The following is a 21,150-nucleotide window of genomic DNA, read 5'->3' as shown; positions in this document are numbered from 1 at the left end:
AAGAAATCAGGTATGAAATAATGAAAATGAGAGATATAGTAAAACGATAAACAGATACAATGAGACATCAAGGTCAGCAACAAAACATGTATAGAAACAGTGCAGGTCAAAATAGCAACTCTACAGGTAACATTGAAATTCCATCCGATCATTAAGACCGGATGGTTTCATAGACTGAAGAAATTTAATCCAATGATTTTCACGCTGCAGTAGAAAATTGTTGTTGTCTCTGTCGTCTCGCTTTCTAACCACTTCCACAGCAGCGAAGCTAAGCTGACTGATGTTATGTCTGCAGTCTCTGAAGTGTAGAGCCAAGTTGGATTTCATAGTAGCAGTTCTTATATTGCTTTTATGTTCATTTATTCTTACTTTCAATTTGCGTGTGGTTTTGCCAGTATATATCAACCCACACGGGCATTTGATAATGTACACAACATTTTCAGTGTCACATGTAGCATTCAATTTCAATTTGACGTCAGTGCCCTTCATCGGATGTTTGATCACAGGACCTTTAATCATATTGTTACAATTCTGACAATTAAGGCACGGTTGATTCCCTTTGTATTTGACAGTAGATGTCGGTTTCGGATTCTTGATGAGTTCTTTGAGATTGTTGCCTCTCTTATAAGCAAACAAAGGTTGTTCAGAAAAAATCCCATTGAAATCTTGTTCTCGACTAATGATTGGCCAATATTTCAAAATTGCAGTTTTGTATGCCCTTGAGGCCTCAGAGTATTTGGATACGATAACAGGCATTTGGCATTATGATGAGGACACACTGTCCCCCACAGATGGAGTAGCACACAAAAAAAAGTTTCTTCCTCTTTCATACTCTACAAGGAACAGTGACTCCCTTTGTGTGCTAGTTACTTTTCGGGAGCAAAGGTCACTGGACCTAATAATCAGCTCTTCGAGTCCCCCTCTCTATAAATAGAACATGAACATTTTACAGCTGTCAATTACCCCATCTGTCATATTCAGGACTCGTACCTGTGACTGTTCACGCAAAATATAAGTAGCCTTTTGTCTGTTTCTGTTCTATCTCTGCCAATATATTGCATGTTAATCTGTTTTTCTTCTTTTCTTCCCTTCAAAAATCCTTTATCTGATGGAGATTTCTAGCCACAGATTCCTTACTTCATAATATGCCCCAGGCGGCAGATTGAATCGTTGGCATCGTCCGTGCCAGAATTGACATTCGTGGTGCCTAAATAGGTACTATCCAGGTGTGCTGTTATCAGTTCTTTTCTTTCCACGCCAACAAGCGCAGGTCCAGGAAAAGCTACCACTCTCACTTTTTGACTAGGTTTTTTCAACATTTTGTCTTTTTAAGGCGTATCTCCTGGTGTGGCCGGATTCGAGCCGTGCGGCGCCTGTCACTGACAGATGTCAGTAGTGTACCCGCACCTTGTATGCCTTTGGTGCCTTGAGCTGGACCATGACCCAAAGGCCTGCCCCAATTGCAGCACCATGTACCTGAAGGCCTTTAGGGAGCGGTCCCTAAAGCTTATGGTGGCTTGACGGGAAACACCACAACGTCATGGTCCCTGTCGACAGGAAGGTCCAGGAAGGTCCAGGGAGCGGTCGCAGAGCCCAAGATCATTGTTGTATTCAAAGTCGTCGAGACATTGGAGTAATTTCAAGTCCCACAGAAAAGTTTTTGAAGCGTGCCTTGACTTCACCCTGACGAGACAGCGTCCCCTCGCGAGGCCTAGCTCTGTGGTTCAGCTAGCTTCTGTGTCGGCTCCGCTCCTCCCTGACTGTCCGGGAGCCGGAGCGACCCCCGCCCAATTGCGAGAATTAATGAGGCCATGCACCTCATCTTTGAGTGGCCTGTTCACTCTGGTGAGCCTTTGGGCCCTAGGGGTTCTGGAGGGGCCCCTACTGGATTCACGCTGGCAGCTCCGGCCCTTTTGCCATTTGAGCCCCAAGGATCCACAAATGGATCTGGATTGTGCCACCTCAACCTTCTCCAAGGCCGACCCTCCTGACGACATCCCCATTCCTGGCTGTGATGCAGAGCTGGAGAGGCATTGTCCGACGCCGGCTCCAGCACTGACCAGAGGTATGCCTTCCGGGCTGGAGTCTGAGCCCTATTCGTATGGACAAGGACTTTGGGAGGGGTCACTGTACCCTGAAGAATACCAGCCTTATGAGGAACAACTGGACTGAGCTTATTATCTTGGTGAAGCCAGTGGACTGGCTAAGTCAGCAGGTAAAGTCATGCTTGCTCCCCCTATCGTGGCTATGGATGAGGGAGCTTCCTTTGCAGTGATAGTGCAGGGGGCAGCTGAAGTCCTGGACCTTAGCTTTGCCTCAGTGGCAGTCAAGACTGTCTTGACAGAAATGCTTTGGCTGGGAGTTTCCCCTTCAGAACTGGTTCTCCCTTTCAATCACTGACGCCCTGCTTAAAACTTGGAACGAGCCCAAACAAGTGGCTCCTGTGAACAAGATGATTGCCCGCCACCACCACTGCCCGCTCCAGAGGACCCAAATTTCCTCACCCAACACCCTAACTCGGAGAGCTTGGTGGTCCAAGCCTCCATGTCCCACTTAAATCCTGGCGCAGTCCCTAACGCACCCCCAGATAGGGAGTCCTAGTGGCTGGACAATCTTGGAAATATGATGGCACTGCGGTCTGTGAACACAGCGTGTCTTTTGGACCGCTAATCCCACGTGTTGTGTGATGCAGTAACTCAAGTGTCGCTAACGGTCCTGGAGGAGGCCTGGGCTGTGCTCTCACAGGGTTTCCCAATGGGAGAGAAGCAGCGAAGTTCACCATCCGTTGTGTGCTTGACAGGACCGACTGACTAGGCAGAGCTGTTCCGTTGACTGTGGCCATGCCATGCCTGGTTGAGACGACTGGCTTTTCTTGGGATGTCCAGTCCTCACTCACCCATAAGTGGGAAGGGTATGCCCAGACGTGGGTCCTGTACCACTGGATTCAAGGTAGTCTAATGGGTGAGGTATGGTATGGTAAATGGTATTTATTAAGCGCACGTTCACCTACGGTATCTTGGCGCTAAACCAGTCAGAGGATGCTTGTTTTCGATCCAGGGAGGATGTGGCTAGGAAGTTCGGGCTAGACGGTTCCCATGAGGAGCAGGGTCAGGACTGATTTGCATATGGCTGAATCTAAACTGGGGTGGCTTGGTGAGCTACAAAACGCTTGATTAAACCCAGATCTGTGACTGGGGGTGAATGTTTGCATTCTTCAGCATTCCGTCCACCTTTTTTTTTGGGTTGCTTTTGTCGCCCTAAGTGGGAAGGGTATGCCCTGACTTGAGTCCCGTGCTCACTGTGTCACTGGATTAAAGCTAACTTGGCCGATGAGGGGGTGATACCCCGAAACCGGTCCCAAAATGCTTGTTTCCAGTCCAGGGAGAGGACCTGGTGGGCTGAACTGTTTCCATGAGGAGCAGGGTCAGGACTGATTTGCATTTGGCTGTGTCCAAACTGGAGTGGCGTGGTGAGCAAAAAAACGGTGGATTAAACCCAGATCTGTGACTGAAGATGAATGTTTGCATTGTTCATCATTCTGTCTATCTGTTATTTTTACTTAGGTCTTCACTCCCGGACAAGCCTTTTGATCGCTCCCGTCTCTTCTGAGACAAGGTTTATTAGACACTGGAGCACTTTAAAAACTGCATGGCTACGGGCCAGGTCCTTGGGTCTTTCTATGGCCCCTTGTTAGTTTCAGTCTGCCTTTTGCTCCTTTTCGTGGCCACGGAAGGGGCCTGCAACCACATCTTTACCCGTCCAGCTACCGCAGCACGCAAGCTCCCCAGCCTCTGCGTGGCTGCAATTCCTACCACAGCCCCGTGGATCCGGTGGCCAGTGGGGCTGTCCCAAGTATCATGGGCACCCAGTCAGTGTCAGGATTCGCCATTAGTTACCCCGCTGGCAGTCAAGAGTATTGTAGATGGTCTGAAGGGACTACTCCCTGACCATTGAAACTACCCCTCCTCCCATGCCACTCGTTTACAACAGGCTGAGAGGATAACCTATCTCTTCTATGCCAGAAAAGAAGGCTCTTGTGGCCAAAGGAGCCATAGAGAGTGTGCCGCGTCCAGATGTATTTTGTGGTTGCTTTTCTTGCTACTTTCTGGTAACCAAGAAGGACGGAGGCCTTCGTCCTATCATTGACCTACACTCTCTAAATAGTTTTCCTCAAGAAGGAGAAATTAAAGATGCTCACTCTGACTTGGGTCCGGTCTACCCTGGAGCATGGATTGCAGCATTGGACTTGCAGGATGCCTACTTTCACATTCCTTGCCTGCCTACATGTGCTATGTAGTGGCAGCTGGTGACCTTTAAAAGTGGTGAGGCATACTCCTTGGTTCGAATTCTAATGAGCTTCTTCTTGAAGGGTTCTCTTACTCTTTCTTGCACCAAGGGCCTCATTTACAGAAATTTGGCGTAGGGCAGCGCTGCAAGTCATTTTTTGGCAGTGCCCTACGCCAACTCAAAAGGGCAGGAATGCACTATCTACGAGATATGGTGTATTCTTGACTTTTCAGCCAATGCCGGTGCATCATTTGGTGCCCAGCGCCAACACAGGCCCACTTGACCTGTGTTGTTGGCAGTATTGTTTTTGTGCAGGAAGGGACACCTGGAGAAGACAAAATAGCTCCTTGTTGTTCTCTAGGGGACTCCTCAGTATAGTCTTAAGCTACCTCCACATTACATCCTGAAAAATCCTTCCCAGAAAAATAATAAAGGAACTAACCTCCATTCTATAATTGAACATGTTCAACCGCCTCTGATGGAGCACAGTGGGATACTGGTAGTATGTAATTCCTTTAAGAAACACTGCAGGTTTTCTCAGTCTTTCATGCTCTAGGCTATTATGCACATTGTCCCTTTAGCCTTTCTCCCTTCCTTTAAAAACTTTTTATGAAATTATATTTTGGCACTGTTATTTTTTTTCTGCATTTAAAATTGATTGTTTAAAAAAATGGCAGACTATTGACCAGTATAGCCTGTGTATAGACTGTTACAAATAGACATAGATATTTAAAAATGGACTTTTCAGAAAAAGAGTATATATGTTTTTGTAAAAAGTGCTCCGGAATTCTACACGTGGGGAGGGGACAGTTCAGTGCTTACTACTCATAATGAGAATTGCTGTGGAGGTGAAGTATTAAAGGTAAGTATTTATTTTAAGTGAAATACTTTATAGTCACATGATATACACCCTAAAAAAGGTAAGAGATGTTGTTTCTTGAAGAGTTTGCCGAGAATTAAATAATTTGAATAGATGAATGAAAATAACCGGCGAATTATTGCACTCAAGGATTGACAGGTAGAAAGAAACGTTTGAGTTCCTAAATTGAAGAATAAATTGAAAAGAGTAAAGTGATATTTAAAGTGTGACTATCATACATGGTGAAAAAGATAAAAATGTATTCTGTTTTTCATAACTGACCTTGATAGCATGAAATACTACATCAGTGTAGTAACCTTCTGCTCTCTACAAGAGGAGCTTCACCTGCATTGGCTACATGTATCTAAAGATCCGTTACACACGATTCAGGTGACAGTCCACAAAATGGCGTCCACAGGATGTTGAATCCATTGTCCACATGTGATGGCAGGGATGCCATTCCGTCTGCCAACTCTAGAAATCATGTTGGTCATGAATGCATCCTTGGGGATGATGGGCTGCGAAGCCTATTACAGGATCGGGGAATCAATCAAAACCAAATTTATCATTGATGAAACATTACATTAATATGCATATTGTGTATTAGCAAAATACAGTTAGATTACTTTGATCTTGCTTTATTTTCAGTATCAGTAATAAAGCACAACTGTTGATTCGGGTTAGGAAAGCGGATAGAGGTTCCTCAAGGCTTTATCCAATAAAAAAATATATATATATATATACTCGCTATGCAGCAAATATTAAAGTATAACATTCCAAGATAAAATACCTCCACAGAAGTGGTTGCCATTTGTAAATCGTGCAAAGCAAAACTAAAAGATAACGAGGTGACAAAGTATCTCAAAATCAGTGGAGGAAATATGAAACAGTATGCCAGATCAATAGAAGTATGCACTAACAGTATTCAATTTTAAGGCTGGTGGAAACCTTGAACCTACCGCAATCGGTCCAGAACTAGCAATATAATACATGCCTGACAACAGACCGTTAGTTGAGCTGGTTATGTCAGAGGTACTATGGCAGTAGGGTTTGTAGGATTCGTTTCTAAAGAGTAAAATTAGAAAAGCAGGAAGAAAGCAGGTGTGAGCTCATGATATGGGTATTTTATTTATGGGGCATTGCAGAGCAAAACGTTATGGAGGTGTTTGGATACTACATAAGACTCGGTGGCCCCCAGGGTGGTGCTGCAGCCGGTTTGGAGGACACAGAATTGAGGCGGGCCTTTGCTGGTGTGCCTTGAGGTTGGGCCCGTCTGCAGCCCTCACTTATTATTTTGACAGTTTGAACTACCATTGTTTGTCTGTGGCTATTGTTCAGAGCCTCGGAAAAATTGGGCACATAGGGATTTGCTAGGAAAAAGGGAGGGAGTGAAATTTCCTGTACAGTACGAGTTGTGCAATGCTAAAATGAGGGGAATTAGGCGATGAGAATGATGTTTAAATCTCATGGATTATAATTTCAGTTGAATAATTGGGGTCTACTTATCCTTAAAGATACGTTTGTAATTCATATCACCCCTTAATGAAAGTAAACCGCAAGATACCAATTGTATTCATAATTAATTCGTATTTGGTCCTTACACTTTCTAGACTTTGGTGTTGGTCGAGGGCGTGGAATTAAGAAGAAACCGAAGCGTAAAGAATGTGTTGGGAGAGGAAGAGGGCTCAGTAGAGGACCCAATTCTTTTTCTGGACAAGACGGCTATAACGAGGTATGGAAGGGAATGAATCTACTCTGTAGTAGAAATGAAAGAACTTGATTTCAATAACTGTTCATTGTATTCAGAACACAACCTTTAGTGGTAGCTTGTATTAGTAGGTATCAAAGAAAGAAGAAAGCTTCCAGTTACCCTGTGCAGACCACCCTCTTTCAACATTTCCTTGCAGTGGGCTATTCCACTGCTTTAGCAGGACAGTTTTTGATTCCCAGTTTCGCGAACAGAAGTTTCAGTTATATATCATCTGTATCCTTTAAGTAAGAGATGAAACCATCTTTTATTATATTTAAACTGAGGTCCTTAACGGTTCAATGGTGCAGTTAAATTTTCTTTTCATTAGCACCTCAAAATATTTTTTAAAGAATGTTATACAGGTTTAGGTGCATACAGATTACTCAGCCAGAACAGTTACTGTTATTTTACGTTGCTTCACACAAAAGAATATCCCAGCATTGAAGCTCTTATAGAGTGGGTTTTCAACAACAGTGAGATGGCGTTGCCTTTTAATTAAATGTAACGATTGACGATTTGGTACTTGGGATTCTGTTTGCTGAAAAATATAGGTCCCAGCTCAGGGTTGGAAAAATGCAATCTTCAATAAATCTGGGCTTCATTCCAGAATCGAAATTTGAGTAGATCTTTCATTTAGCCTCTTGCGTTTGATCACAGGATTGACACACAGTAGTGGTATAAAGCAGTTCAGTAGTGTCTTGTCGTAGCAGCACTGGAGTATACAAGCCATAATGAGGATTTGCCTATTGTCTCAAATACAGACCCGCAGACTACAAAAGTACAAGATACCGGAGAACGTTTTTCCAGTGCAAGGCTGCCAAGGGCAGAAAGGACTAAGCAAAAAACAAATTGAGTGTTTTGCTGTAAACCCTCCATACGATAGAGATATGATATTACCGGTGTCAAACCACTGTGACAGGTGCTGATGTAAAGATTTGACCAAACTTTCCTAGAGGGATGGAGCAATGCCAAAAGATCTTAGCTGCTTGGAACAGAACAGTTTCCTCTTTTATATACTGGATGCAACCGAGATCAATCACAAGAATCAGGAGCCAAACCTTATCTTAGAGCTGCAGTGCATCCCAGCTGCTCACCGTTTCTAGATTAGAAGTGGAAAACTGGACCAGCCATCGGACCCACTGTTTATGAAAGCTTCCAGGAATGAAACATTTCCTAGCTATCGTAACGGAAAGTTTTAATTCTATTAAGGACTCCGAGGCGAGGGTTATGCCTTCTTTCTTCACTTTATTCAGACAGCAGCCATCAAAACTTCAACAAACTACATTTCCCATGAAACATTGGGAATATTGTAGTACAGGAAAACAACCAATGGGAACATAGTGATTGTCCAATCACCATGTAACCAGTCCGATATAGTCCCTCTTCACTGGCTCTTTGTCCTCTTTCGAAGCGCGGAGTCAGCCATAGGATCACCGTTACGTATCCTGTTTGTTTGCATCAGGTCCTGCAAAACAAGGAACATTGTCACCACCAAGGCCTATAAATGCAAAACCTGTGGGAGAAAACAGTAAGGAATGAAGCAACAATGCAACCAATACCAATGTGACAATCATGAATTGGGAATCTTAAGACTTACTTACTGCATTACGGGGAGGGCGAACTCCTTGAAGGAAACCCTAGGGTGGGTTAATCTTCGCCTCCGAGTCCTTAATAGAATTGAAACATTCCGTTACGATAGCTAGGAAATGTTTCATTCTATGTCAGGACTGGAGTATTATGCTAGCTCAAAGCTTACTCACTACGAGGTGAGGCATATTAATCACAGGCTTGAAATGGAATCTCTTAAATGTTGAGTACTAAGACCTATCCCCCGCTTTGAGGATATTCTCCAAACAGGCGCCCAAGCCAAATTCTTTAGAAGCCATAGCACCTCTAGCTGAGTGTGCGCCAAAAATACGAAGGTCAATGCCAGCTTCCTGCATTACCCATCTAACCCATCTTGTTATGGTGGGGGAGGAAACTGCTTTAAAGGGTTTGGGAAGTGCGATCAGCAGTTGGTTTTCACCAGGAGAACGAATCTCCTCCGTAATTTCTTCATATGCTTTCGAACATCGCACCACGCACAGTTTGGGGAAATCTGTGAATTCCAGGTAAGAGATTAATCTTGTGTGACATTTAGTTCTTCTGTGGAGGGTGAAAATTACCCCAGCCGGGGAAAAATTCTGCTTGTTATGTCTAATGCCCTCACATCAGAGACAGGGCGGCATGATATGAGACACAGAAGCATAGCTAATTTTGCTGACAATTCTTTACTGGACAAAAAACGATTAGGTTGCCAAGAAAGAAACAGGTTAAGGACCTGGTTAACATCCCAGAGAGCCGAATACGAGTGTGAGAAAGTGCCCTCTTTGGTATGCCCCCACTTTTTGCTGAATTGCTGATGTACTTTGACTGAGTGTGCCCTGGGTTCCTGCCAATCAGGTACCCAGGGCCTGTGTTCCTTCCCTAAAACTGCATTGAAGCCTAAACCCAATTGGCATCTCTGGCCACATGTCAGCCCATGGTAAATGGTACCATAGGTACCCAGGGCACTGTGACCAGAGAAGGCCCCTAAGGGCTGCAGCACTTATTGTGCCACCCTTAGAGGCCCTGTGCCCTGACACACACACACCGCCTTGGCAGGCTGCATGTCTTGGTGCAGAACAAAACAAAGAGTCAACATGGCACACATCCCTGTGGGCCATGCCTCAAAACACTGCCCTGGCATACCTCAGTCACACCTCTAGCTGCGTGCCCTATGCCAGTGGTGAGGGTACAGGTGCATGAGCCCTGTACCCCTACAGTACCCAGGTCCATTCCTGGGCACTGTAAGTGCAATGCTGCCATTAAGAGTATATGGTGCTGGGAGGTTGTCATTATGAACTCCACAGCACCATAATTGCTACACTGAAGACTGAGAAGTTTGGTATCAAACTTCTCAGCACATTAAACCCAAACTGATGCCAGTGTGGGATTTAATGTAGAATGCACGACAGAGGGCATCTTAGAGATGCCCCCTGACACTCGACCAACTCCGAGTGACCTGACTGAGTGGCTGCCGAGGTTGCCACCCCCAGACATGTTTCTGGACCCATGGGTCGAGAGCTAGCCGCTCTCGGGGGCCTGAAACAATGCACATCCTGGGACAAGGTGCCAAGCCTGCTCCCCCAGGATGGGCAGGGTTCACGAAGGAGAGGCTTCAAAGACTTTGTGAGCCTCTCCAGACCACTTGCTGCACTCAGCAACGAGGGACAGGCGCCTGCCCACCTCCCACTGGAGAGTGGCAGAATAGGGGGTGTACCCACCCCAGGGAAGGGACCCAATGATCCCTGACCTTTACCTACCTGTAACGCCCCTAAATTTAGTATCTGATAGAGACTACTAGCCGCAGATTCCCTCATGTAGAATTATTCCCAGGCGTGAGACTGGAGCCGGAAACTTTTTGCCACAGCATCCCTGCGCGTCGGGGGCAGGGCGACACCACGCGACTCCGCCCAGGTGTCGTCTGCGTACGTGACGTCAGCGAGGTCACATAAGCCCCACCCCGGTGCGCCTTCGTCAGTTTTTTTCCTTTTCCGCGTGCAACGTTGATCCGGTCTTGCTACGGGCCTGTTTGGGGCCCTTTTTTCTTCATCATTGTGTCTTTTTTTTGGTGGAACAGTGTGCGAATGCTTCCGGGCTTCAAGACTTGCACGTCATGTGGGCATCTTATGTCGGCGACGGACCCTCACCTCATTTGTATGTGGTGTTTGGGGGAGGATCACAGCACCACTGATTGTGAGACGTGCCAACAGTTGAAGCTCTGGGTCGAGACTGGGCGGGGACCCCTCGCCCTCCTCCGGGACCTTCTCGTCCCTCTACGCAGGCGGCTTCTGAGACGGAGGGCGAGTCGGAGGTTGAGTCGACCCTCCGTTACATGCTGGGCCGAGGCTGGCCGAGGGCTTCGTGCCACCCCCCTGGTCCCTCCCGTTCCTACACGCAGGCCGCTGCCTTGGCGGAGGTTGAGTCGGCGCCGTTCGGACGCCGCCCCTTGTCCACTTCGGATCCCCAGCGCAGTGTGGCTTAGAGGGGCCCTGTCCGACGTCTCCTTTGGCGCAGGATGGCGTTATCGTCCTGCCTCAGGCGGCAGACTCTACGGCTCCTGACAGGCATCTTCGGACGCTCCCTCTTCTCCGGAGGCTGGCTGCATATTGGTGTTGTCCTCCCCGGAGACTGGCCGCCGTGTGGTGTCTTTTTCAACAGTGTCTTCGAAGGGTGGCTCCCTTCTGTTTCTGAGGCCGAGGTGTTCGTCGGAGGAGCTGCAGGTTCCCCATTCCTTGGCTCCTTCTGACTTCCAGGTCTGGCCCTTGCCCGTTCCGCTTGGCTTCGCGGACGGCGTCACAGTCTGCGGCCCTACAAAGGCGGGTGCGGCCTTTGCTCACGCAGTGTCCACGGCTGTGGGCATTCTGCGCATGGGTGACCCAATTGCTCATTTCCAGGTGGACCATCTCTTGGAGGTTCTCCACCAGAGCTCTGGTGGGAGGGAGATCTTGCTTCCTTTTGTGGGTTCGATTCTTTCTTCCCTGACGGGGGCTTGGAGGCGTCCCGCCTCAGGGGATCCGGTGCCTCAACACCTTCTGCACCGGCACCTTCCAGCGCCGCGTGACCCAGCGTGTATTTCCCTCCATCCCTCTGCCGCCAGTCCACTTTTGCAGACTCCTTTTCCCTCCCTGCCTTCACTGTTGACTCCGCCGTCACGGGAGGCCCGCTGGCTGGACACTTGGGGGCGCAACATGTTTTCCTCTGCCAGCGCTGCCCTACGGGCCCTTAACACCTTGTGTGTATTGGCTAGGGCCTCCTCTTGTTTGTGGGACTCGGCTGAGTCTCTGGGATCCGGAGCTTCCAAAGAGTCTGTTCAGGTGGACTTACGGCATCATGCGTTGGATGGCCGGGAGCTAGCGGCGTTCATTCTCCGCTCTGGACATCTTGGAGGTGCTGTGCCGGTCCATGGCTTCCTCAGTCGCCCTCTGTCGCCATGCTTGGCTTTGGGACGGAGTGTTCCCTGAAAATATTCGGGAGCGGCTCATTGATCTTCCGTTGGATGGCAGCCTGTTGTTCCATGCCCCGGCTGACTCCGCCATCCAAACGTTCCTGGCAGGGCTCCGTCCTCCTCCTCCTCCCCGCCTTATCCTCCTCCTCCTTCTTCCCCTCCTCAGTGACTGCTGAGTTGAGCTGGTTCTGGTCATTCTTGGGACGGTTGCTCTTGCTGTTGAGTGTGTTCTCTGGCCATGGAGTCCTCCTTTCTGGAACTTTGGCATTGTTGGCTGCTGGACGGCTCTTTGTTCACTGTGTGTGTTTTTTTGCTGGGACTGTTACACAAACTTGGCCATGAGACTAGGCCTTCTGTTTTTCCTTTTGGGCTGCTTGTCAAGCCTTTCATGGGGGTGTTTCCCTGTGGCTCTTTTGTTTTTTCCTCTGCTGTGGAAGTTCTTCCAAAGAGGGTTCCCATGTCTTGGGACTTAACGTACCCTATGTGGGGTAGTGGTAGCTGTTGTATAGCTTGTGCTCTGCTGGGGAGTTCTGGTGGCTTTTGGGTGCTTGTTCTCCATGGCCTTTATGTATGCTGCTTTGCTTCTTGAGGTAGTGGGCGCAGCCCCTCGTGGTGGTGTCATGCCTTTTCCTCACCTCCCTGCTCCTATCCTGCGGGCTGGGATGATTCTGTGCTCTTCCTTGTCAGGCGTCGCCCGCCCGGTCTCCCTGGGGCCCTGGGCTGTTTTTTCTTGATTCTGGCGGCTATGTCTTTGACGCCGCTCTGGTTGGCCTGTTGCCCTCCATCGAGGGTGGACTCGCCTTCTTTTCCCTCGTTTCCTTGGGCACTCTGGTCTCTCCCCCTGGCTTGGATGGAAGCTTTATTGCCTCGGAGGGGGTGAGGTACTTCAACCTCTCTGGCCTTGCCCTTGGTTCCTCTATCATGAGTGTGAGGGCATCCTCTTTCTTTCTTCTTCCTCCGTCCCTCTGGGGTCGGTGGTGTTCTGCTTGTGGAGGCTCCTCTTGCATGATAAGGGCCCTTTGTCCTTCGTGGCTGGTGGGGTCCTTTCGCAGACCCTCCTATTCTCAGTGAAGGAATCTGCGGCTAGTAGTTTCTATCAGATGTACGAGTTACTTACCTTTGGTAACGATGTATCTGGTAGAGACAATTCTAGCCGCAGATTCCTTTACGGCCCGCCCTTTCTCCCGTTCTGCGAGGACCCTTGGGTTGGTGTCGGCACTCGCCTCCTGGCGGGGGGCTGTGTCTCCTGTGAGGGCATTCTTTCGCTCTTGGCGGGTTTCTCGGTCTTGTTGCTGTTCCTTCCTCCTCTTGGTTCTCTGGAGGATGGCGTTTTGCAGCGTGAATCTTTCTGGATTCACTATGCTGTGCATATTCCGCAATCTGGTGGTTGGGTCCGGAATCGTAGTCTTTTTTTTTTTCGTAGCCCAGGTGGGTGTCGACGTCACACCATTTGGTGTACCTTCGGTGACGTCGGCATGCTTCCGGCGGAAGCTCCCTCCCTTGGGCGCCATCTTCATATTCTTTTTTCCGCCGTTGGGTCTGGATCGTCGCGTGAAGCTCCAGAAGTTTTGGAGGAGAAAAGGAGGAAATACAACAACTCTTCGACGGTAAAGACCTGAGAAGATTGGGAGGAGAAGACCATCAGAGAAGAGACGACGAGGAGAGGGAAGAACTTCGAGATCCTCGACGTCCTTGGAGGAATACGCACACAGGGGGCCCCCTGAGCGCAGGGATGTACAAGACACCCTTTAAATTCTGCAAAAACTGCCACCACAAGTTCGCGCAGAAGGACCAGCACCCGGTCTGCAACCTCTGCCTGCCAATCGACCACGAGAGCAGAGACTGCAACGCCTGCTTCGTCTTCAAGCCGAAGACACTCCGAGTTCGAGAGAGACAGAGGACAGCTCACCACACGATGCAGGGCAAAGGCCAGGCCCGACGCTTTACGAGCTGGGCCTCTCCACCGATGACAACATCGCCGAGGGTCCAGATGACTTCACAGTCGCTGAGACCGATAAGAAAACGCCTGACAAGGTAGGAGAGTCTACGACCCCGAAAACCTCCACAGGGCTTCGAAAGCCAGAGGCAGACTCTTGAAAGTCAGAGTCCAGAGCCTCGAAAGGAGCACCGGCGCCAAAAACTTCGACGACCGAAGCTGCATCCTCCGAAAAAGAGCCCAGCGGATCCTTCGAGAAGGACTCCCGCAGGCCGAAGACCGGCGAAAAGCAAAGCTCGTCGAAGCAAGCCCCCGAAAAAGAAAGACAACGAGACGGCAAGGTCCATGGGGGTCCTGCAGTTCAGGGGGATGAGAAGGGGCACTCCTACACGGAGGCCGAACGGCAGGGGTGGAAACCAGCAAGGACAATCACACCAGGCGTTCCACCAGGGACAACAGAGTGACAACCAAAGTCACCAGGGCCAGCAGAGGCAAAACTGGAACTATCAGAACAGGGGCCAGTCCTTTCGATCAAGAGGAAACGGACGGGGCCAGAGAAGGAGAGGCGGTGAACAACCCCCCTCTAAGTGACTGCACACGGGGAAAGGTGCTCACCCACTCGAACCCTCCGGGGGAGGAGCATGGAAAAAACAAAGAGGAGAGGGCTACAGGGACAAGACACAAAGGAACATGTAACACCAGTAGGAGACATGCTGAGATTTTTTCTCCAGGAGTGGAGAAAAATAACCACAGACAAGTGGATACTCAACATCATGCAGTTCGGATACTGCATAGAGTTGGAAAAGAGACCACCAAACAGAAAGCCAAAGAAAAGAGAGCACTCGGGAAGAGAGCTGCAATTGCTCCAAGAGGAAGCTCAAGAACTCCTCCTCAAAGAGGCCATCGAACCGGTCCCATTCAAAGAACGGAACAGGGGAGTGTACTCAAGCTACTTCCTGGTGCCAAAAGTGGACGAAAGCCTAAGACCCATCCTGGATCTACGGTTCCTATACAAATATGTAAAGACCCAAAAATTCAAGATGACGTCCCTGCAAGAGGTCATCCCGCAGATAAAGGCCGGGGACTTCTTGTCCACCATAGACCTCAGAGATGCGTACCTGCACATCCCCATGAACAGGCAGCACAAGCACATGCTAAGATTCAAGGTAAACAGGGATCACTACCAATTCACAACCCTGCCGTTCGGCCTAAAGTCCGCACCAAGGTTGTTCACCTAATACCTCGCAGCAGTGGCCGCACATCTGCGAAGAAAGGGGATGCACGTGTACCCCTACCTTGACGACTGGCTCATAAAGGTAAGCTCTTACAGAACATGCAAGGATCATGCAGAGCAGGTCACAAGAACGCTAACAGGCCTGGGATTCTCCATACACTGGGGAAAATGCTCAATGGAACCGGAGCAGGTGAAGATCTTCCTGGGAGTTCAAATCGACACCGTCCAATGCAGGGTGTTGCCCAGCGAAAAGAGAACACTCAGCCTACTGAGGGAGAAAGGTCACTACCAGAAGGGGCGAGCTCTGACAGTGAGGACAGTGAGCAAGATCTTGGGAATGATGGCGTCATGCATACACCTAGTCCCCAATGTACGCCTGCAGATGAGACCACTCCAAGAGTGGCTGCAACAGCAATGGTCACAAGCTACGGGAAGTTGGGAGGATCTAGTGGTTGTAACGCACAGGGTGCAGGAAGAAATAAAGTGGTGGACCAAAGAAAGGATAACAGTAGGGAAACCTCTAACACCACCGGACCCAACAGTGACCATCACCACAGACGCATCCCAGAAGGGATGGGGCGCACACATGAACAGGCTCAGAGTGAGGGGTCTGTGGAGCCCTACAGATGCGGTCAGACACATCAATTACCTGGAGCTGAAAACAGTGTTGCTTGCCCTCAAGGACTTTCAGAAACACCTGTACAGCCAGAAGGTGCTGATACAAACAGACAACAACACAACGATGTTTTACATCAACAAACAGGGGGCAACTCAATCATTCCCTCTGTCTAGCTTGGCACAGGAAATCTGGAGATGGGCAATACCACTCAAAATAGACCTGCTAGCCATACACCTGCCAGGGAAGGACAATGTCGAAGCGGATTGGCTCAGCAGGCAGACTTCAGCATCCCACGAGTGGGAACTCAACATACAGGAAACAGAGAACACTGTTCAGGAGGTGGGGCACTCCGACAATAGACCTGTTTGCAACACGCCGGAATGCAAAATGCCAATACTTTGCATCCAGGCAACCAGAGGCACTATCACAGGGGAATGCCCTATGGATAAGCTGGTCAAAACATTTGCCTACGCTTTTCCCTCGATACCACTGATCCCCAGGGTTCTTAACAAATGCATGACGAGCAACATGACGCTCATCCTGGTGGCACCACAATGGGCCAGGCAGACCTGGTACTCTCAGATAATGGAGATGGCGCAGGGCCCCCCCCACAAGTTCTCGAAAAGAAGAGACCTACTCTCCATGGAAAACGGAGAAGTTCTACACCCAGAGCCGGAGAGCCTCAACCTCTCAGCCTGGCTCCTATGGACTTAGAGTTCGCACATCTAAAACTACCAGAGAGCACCCTGCGGGTGCTGCGAGAGGCAAGAAGGCCCAGCACACGCAAGTGCTATGGGGAAAAATGGAAAAGATTCACTCAATGGTGCTGCAAGAAAAAACTCCATAGAAAACTGACCAGGGAATCAACAGTGCTAATATACCTCACGCACCTAATAAGAGCCAAGCTAAGCTCATCCTCGCTGAGGGTACACCTGGCAGCGATTGTGGCATACACAAGAGGAGAAACAGGGAGAAGCTTCTTTACATCTCAAGTCGTAAAAAGATTCCTGGAAGGGGCTAAAAGAATAGCGCCACCAAAAAGAATGCCGCCACCGGCTTGGAACCTGAATGTGGTACTGACAGAGCTCATGAAAGCACCTTTCGAACCCATCCACAAAGCATCACTGCAAATGCTGACAATGAAAGCGGCCTTTCTGGTAGCAATCACCTCGCTACGCAGGGTGAGCGAACTGCAGGCACTAACACTGCAGGAACCCTACATCCAGATACACAGTGACAGGGTCATGATGAGAACAGATCCGCACTTCATGCCAAAGGTGGTGTCAAGGTTCCACATGAATCAGAGTATTCAGATTCCTAGTTTCTTCCAAAACCCCACGACAAGCGCTGAGAGGGCGCTCCACACTCTAGACGCAAGAAGGGCAGTGATGCACTACATTGAAAGGACGAAGGGACAGAGGAAGACAAAACAGTTCTTCATATCCTTCGCAAACAGTTACATGGGTAAACCAGTGACTAAAAACACCATAGCTCGATGGATCGCACAAACAATACAATTCTGCCACAAGCAAGCGGGCCAGGAGCTAACAGGAGGGGCACAGGCCCACTCGACCAGGAAGAAAGGAGCAACAATTGCCTTTCTGGCCAACACACCAATTCAGGACATATGCCTGGCGGCAACATGGGCTTCAGTGCACACTTTCACTAAGCACTATTGCGTGGATGTACAGATGAACAAGGAAGCACAAGTAGGACAAAAAGTGCTTCAACATATATTCAACAACCAACGCTCATCTTCCACCCAACCGCCACAAAAGTAACAAAAACTGCTACAAAATCTATGCACAGCATAGTGAATCCAGAAAGATTCACGCTGCAAAACGAATAGTTTCTTACCTGTCGGTGTAGTTTTTCAGCTTGAAGATCTTTCTGGATTCACTAGCGAACCCACCCGCCTCCGCCAGAAAGATGAGGCTGGAGAAGGAGGTGGTAACACATAGAAGTAAAGAAAGTTGAAGCTTACAAGATACGTTAAGAATTACAAAAAAAGGATTAACAAACATAGCCATGGATTCACCACAAACACAGGAAAAAGAGACAGAAAAAAATAATCCGAAGATGGCGCCCAAGGGTGGGAGCTTCCGCCGGAAGCATGCCGACGTCACCGAAGGTACACCAAATGGTGGGACGTCGACGCCCACCTGGGCTACGAAAAAAAAAAAAGAGAGAAAAAAAGACTACGATTCCGAACCCAACCACCAGATTGCGGAATATGCACAGCATAGTGAATCCAGAAAGATCTTCAAGCTGCAAAACTACACCGACAGGTAAGAAACTATTCGTTATAGTGCTCCTGTGTCCCGCTACTCTGGCTGCTCCAGGTTTGGGGGGGTTTGCCTTCAATCTCTACCCTCCCCTCCTCTTGCTGCTAGGGGTCCCTGCCCCTCTGCTGTCCTCTGTGATGGGGTCATCTGGCCATGCCTTGCCCTTGTTCCTTGGAGGATGGTTGGCCTCTGTACTGGGGTGGGTTGGAGGGTGGTTGTTGGTCCTGTCCTTTCTGGCGCTAGCTCCCCTTCCCTATTTCCTGTTGGGAATTGTAGACCTGCTACAGGTGTTATGACTTTACATATGTTCCCTGTCTCCGGGCGAGGGGGGAAAGGCAGTTTACATACTGGCAGGGTGGCTGCTCGGGGCTCTGCTCTGTTCTTTATTCCGCCCCTGTTTTAGTTACTGCAGGGTTGCACTGCTCCTTATGGTGTCGCTTGTCTCCATTACTTGTTTCTACTCTTTCGCACACTGATCCCATGTGCCCGCAGTTTTGCCTGGTGGCTCCGCGTTGCGGCGCGGAAAAATTCTCCAAAGAAAACTGACTTAGGCTCACCGGGGTGGGGCTTAAGTGACCTCGCTGACGTCACATACACGGACGACGCCTGGGCCGAGTCGCCTGGTATCGCTCCGCCCCCGGTGCGCAGGGATGTTGTGGCAAAAAGTTTCCGGATCCAGTCTCACGCCTGGGGATAATTCTACGTGAAGGAATTTGCGGCTAGAATCGTCTCTACCAGATACATCGTTACAGAAGGTAAGTAACTTGTACATTTAGGGGCACCTTGAACCTTCCTTTCTCAGATCCCGATTTCGAAACTACAAGAAGAACAAGAAGAAAGAAGACCTGCCGTGCATCTGCTAACAAGAGGACAACACCAATTGACTTGGCCCCAGCCCTACCGGCCTGTCGGCCCTCGAACCTGCTCCTGCTAAAACCCCTGCGTCTCCTATGGCCAGCAACCTCAAAAACCCCAGAGGACCTGACTGCCTTGCTCAACTTAAGACTGGGACTTCCACGAGCAGTGGTTCTGCTCCAACATCTGCAGCTCCTGGTGCCAACCAGGAACCGCAAATCTAGCACACTCTACACCTGCCGAGCCCGGCCCGTGCCCCCATGAATAAAGACCACGAGGACGTCCCCCCGGCGACTGTGACCAAGAATCCAGCACCCAAGGACTCCCCTCGACGCTCCTGACGATGCCTGCAGCCTCAACACAAGGGACCCCTCCAACCGCGACCAGCCAATGGTAAGATTTCCCGACACCTAAAGACACCCCTGCACCCAGCACCCCACGGCCCTCTGTGCCCAACTCCTGGGTGTCTACCCAACCTACAGCTTCCCAACTTACCCCTCGAAGTGGTGGTTGCACCTGAAGAATCACCGTCCCCGAGCTTGCAGCCTTTGTTCGTCACACAGCTATCCCATTGAAATCCATTGGGCGCCCGGCGGCCCAAAAGCACCCTGCACCCAGCCGCCCCTGTGTCGTTGGGAGTGCACCATCTGTTCTGTTCGACTTCCCCACTTGCCCTGAGCAAGTGACCAGGAGCTCCGCTTCCACAGCCGTGTGGCCTGCCTGCTAGCAGCCACCAACCAAAGGCCCCCTACCCGCCATAGGATAACATTGGGCCTACTCTCTCTGCACCCGGCTGCCCCTGTGCCACTGAGGGTGTAACAGTACCAACCTGAACCTGGGAGACCCCTGAGTCTTATCCCAGAACCTTAACTCTGACAGTCAAGTATTTACCTGAAAGCTGATAACTTACATTTTCTCCATAGGGTAACATTGACTGGTTTTCACTTGGAAATTTTTCTAAGTGTCGAGTTTTGAAACTTTGAAATATTCAATAAAAATCAGCTGATCAACGAAAGCGAAATTACTCACCTATTACCAGGAGAGATCCCAGTGCTGGATCTTTGTACAAGCACTGACCAGAAAAAGTGATAATAACTGTGAGTTTCCGATAACCTGATTTTCCTCCATAGGATAACATTGCCTGTTTTTTTTCTAGAAATTCTTGTCGATTTTTGCATCATCACAAATATTCCTTAAAAATCGCCTGTTTAACAAAAACGATTTCCTTCAACTGTTTTCAGGAGATGCACCAGGGCTGAATCCAGGATCCAGCCCTGAGTAAGAAAAACGTTCGTAAAGTAAATGATATTGCAGTTTACTTAAAATTCCTATTGAGCTCAATGTTATAATTGTGTTATGTTTGTGTTGCATATTGCAACCACTGTATCTATTGCATCCAAAAGTCCATTGCTCATTGAAAGTATTCAACTGTAGCATCTCATTCTGAGAAAGTAATTTTATACCAACCTGTGGTTCTAAAATAAAATAACAAGTTGTTTTTTTTTTTTTTACAAAACCATTGGCCTAGAGTTCAGTTCTTGAGTGTGTGAGACCATTTGCTGACTGTGAACATCAAATGCTTTACATTGTCCGCTGATTCTGCCTTACTGCTCGACCTAGCTACCACTTTAGAGAGTAAGGTTCTATCTAACTTTAACCTCTGCCAAACATCTAGGGACTGCTGGGCTCTGTACACACTGTACCTTACTTTGGTGTAGTATATACAGAGCCACTTTCTTACATTGGTGGCTCAGCGGTGGGGTACAAACTTGCATTTGTAGGACTACTTGGTTACCATCTGATCACTTGACAGAACTCTTAAATTGCCTTTAGAATTCGGATTTTTTTAAATTGCCATTTTTTTTCCAAAACTAATAAAAGTCTTGTCAGGGCCTTGCTTAAGTCACTTTAGAGTTTTAGAATAATAAAAGTCGCTGTAGTCAAGGGTAGAGGGTTAGAACTGTTTGGTTAGAATGTCTCAAATAACCCAGCTACTGGTAAAAATTATAACATGCAGGAGCTGGTTGAGGAGCTCGACCTCACACCTTATTTGTTCTTGACTTTCAAGGAGTTACGGTCCTTATGCTAACTAAAAAATATACCAATGGGCCTGCATCCAACCAAGCAAGGGCTCCAGGAGCTCCTGGCTGAGTATACCAAGGACCACCCCTCTGAACATGGTGATGACCAGTCAGAGGAGGAAAGGGATGAGGATGATAGTGTCCCCCTCCAATAATCCCTAGGGATGAGGACCCCCATACCCTTAACTTCAACCATCAACACCTGGAGACCTGGG

The 21,150-nt window shown here is 48.8% G+C and overlaps 1 protein-coding gene across 3 annotated transcripts in view; it reads left to right on the top strand.

Annotated features, from left to right (window-relative positions):
- Positions 1-21,150, top strand: part of ZC3H6 (zinc finger CCCH-type containing 6) — a 462,846-nt gene that overhangs the window by 178,784 nt on the left and 262,912 nt on the right. For all 3 annotated transcript variants that reach the window (XM_078649281.1, XM_078649279.1, XM_078649278.1), the window contains one exon: positions 6,757-6,878. In XM_078649281.1, coding sequence (XP_078505407.1) covers positions 6,757-6,878 — 122 coding nt within the window. The remainder of the gene's footprint in view (positions 1-6,756; positions 6,879-21,150) is intronic.

The sequence above is a fragment of the Lissotriton helveticus genome, chromosome 6 (assembly GCF_964261635.1).
Source record: "Lissotriton helveticus chromosome 6, aLisHel1.1, whole genome shotgun sequence".
NCBI classification, from domain to species: Eukaryota; Metazoa; Chordata; class Amphibia; order Caudata; family Salamandridae; genus Lissotriton; species Lissotriton helveticus.
The sequence above is the reverse complement of the archived record's forward strand: the minus strand, read 5'-3'. Positions and strand labels throughout refer to the sequence as shown.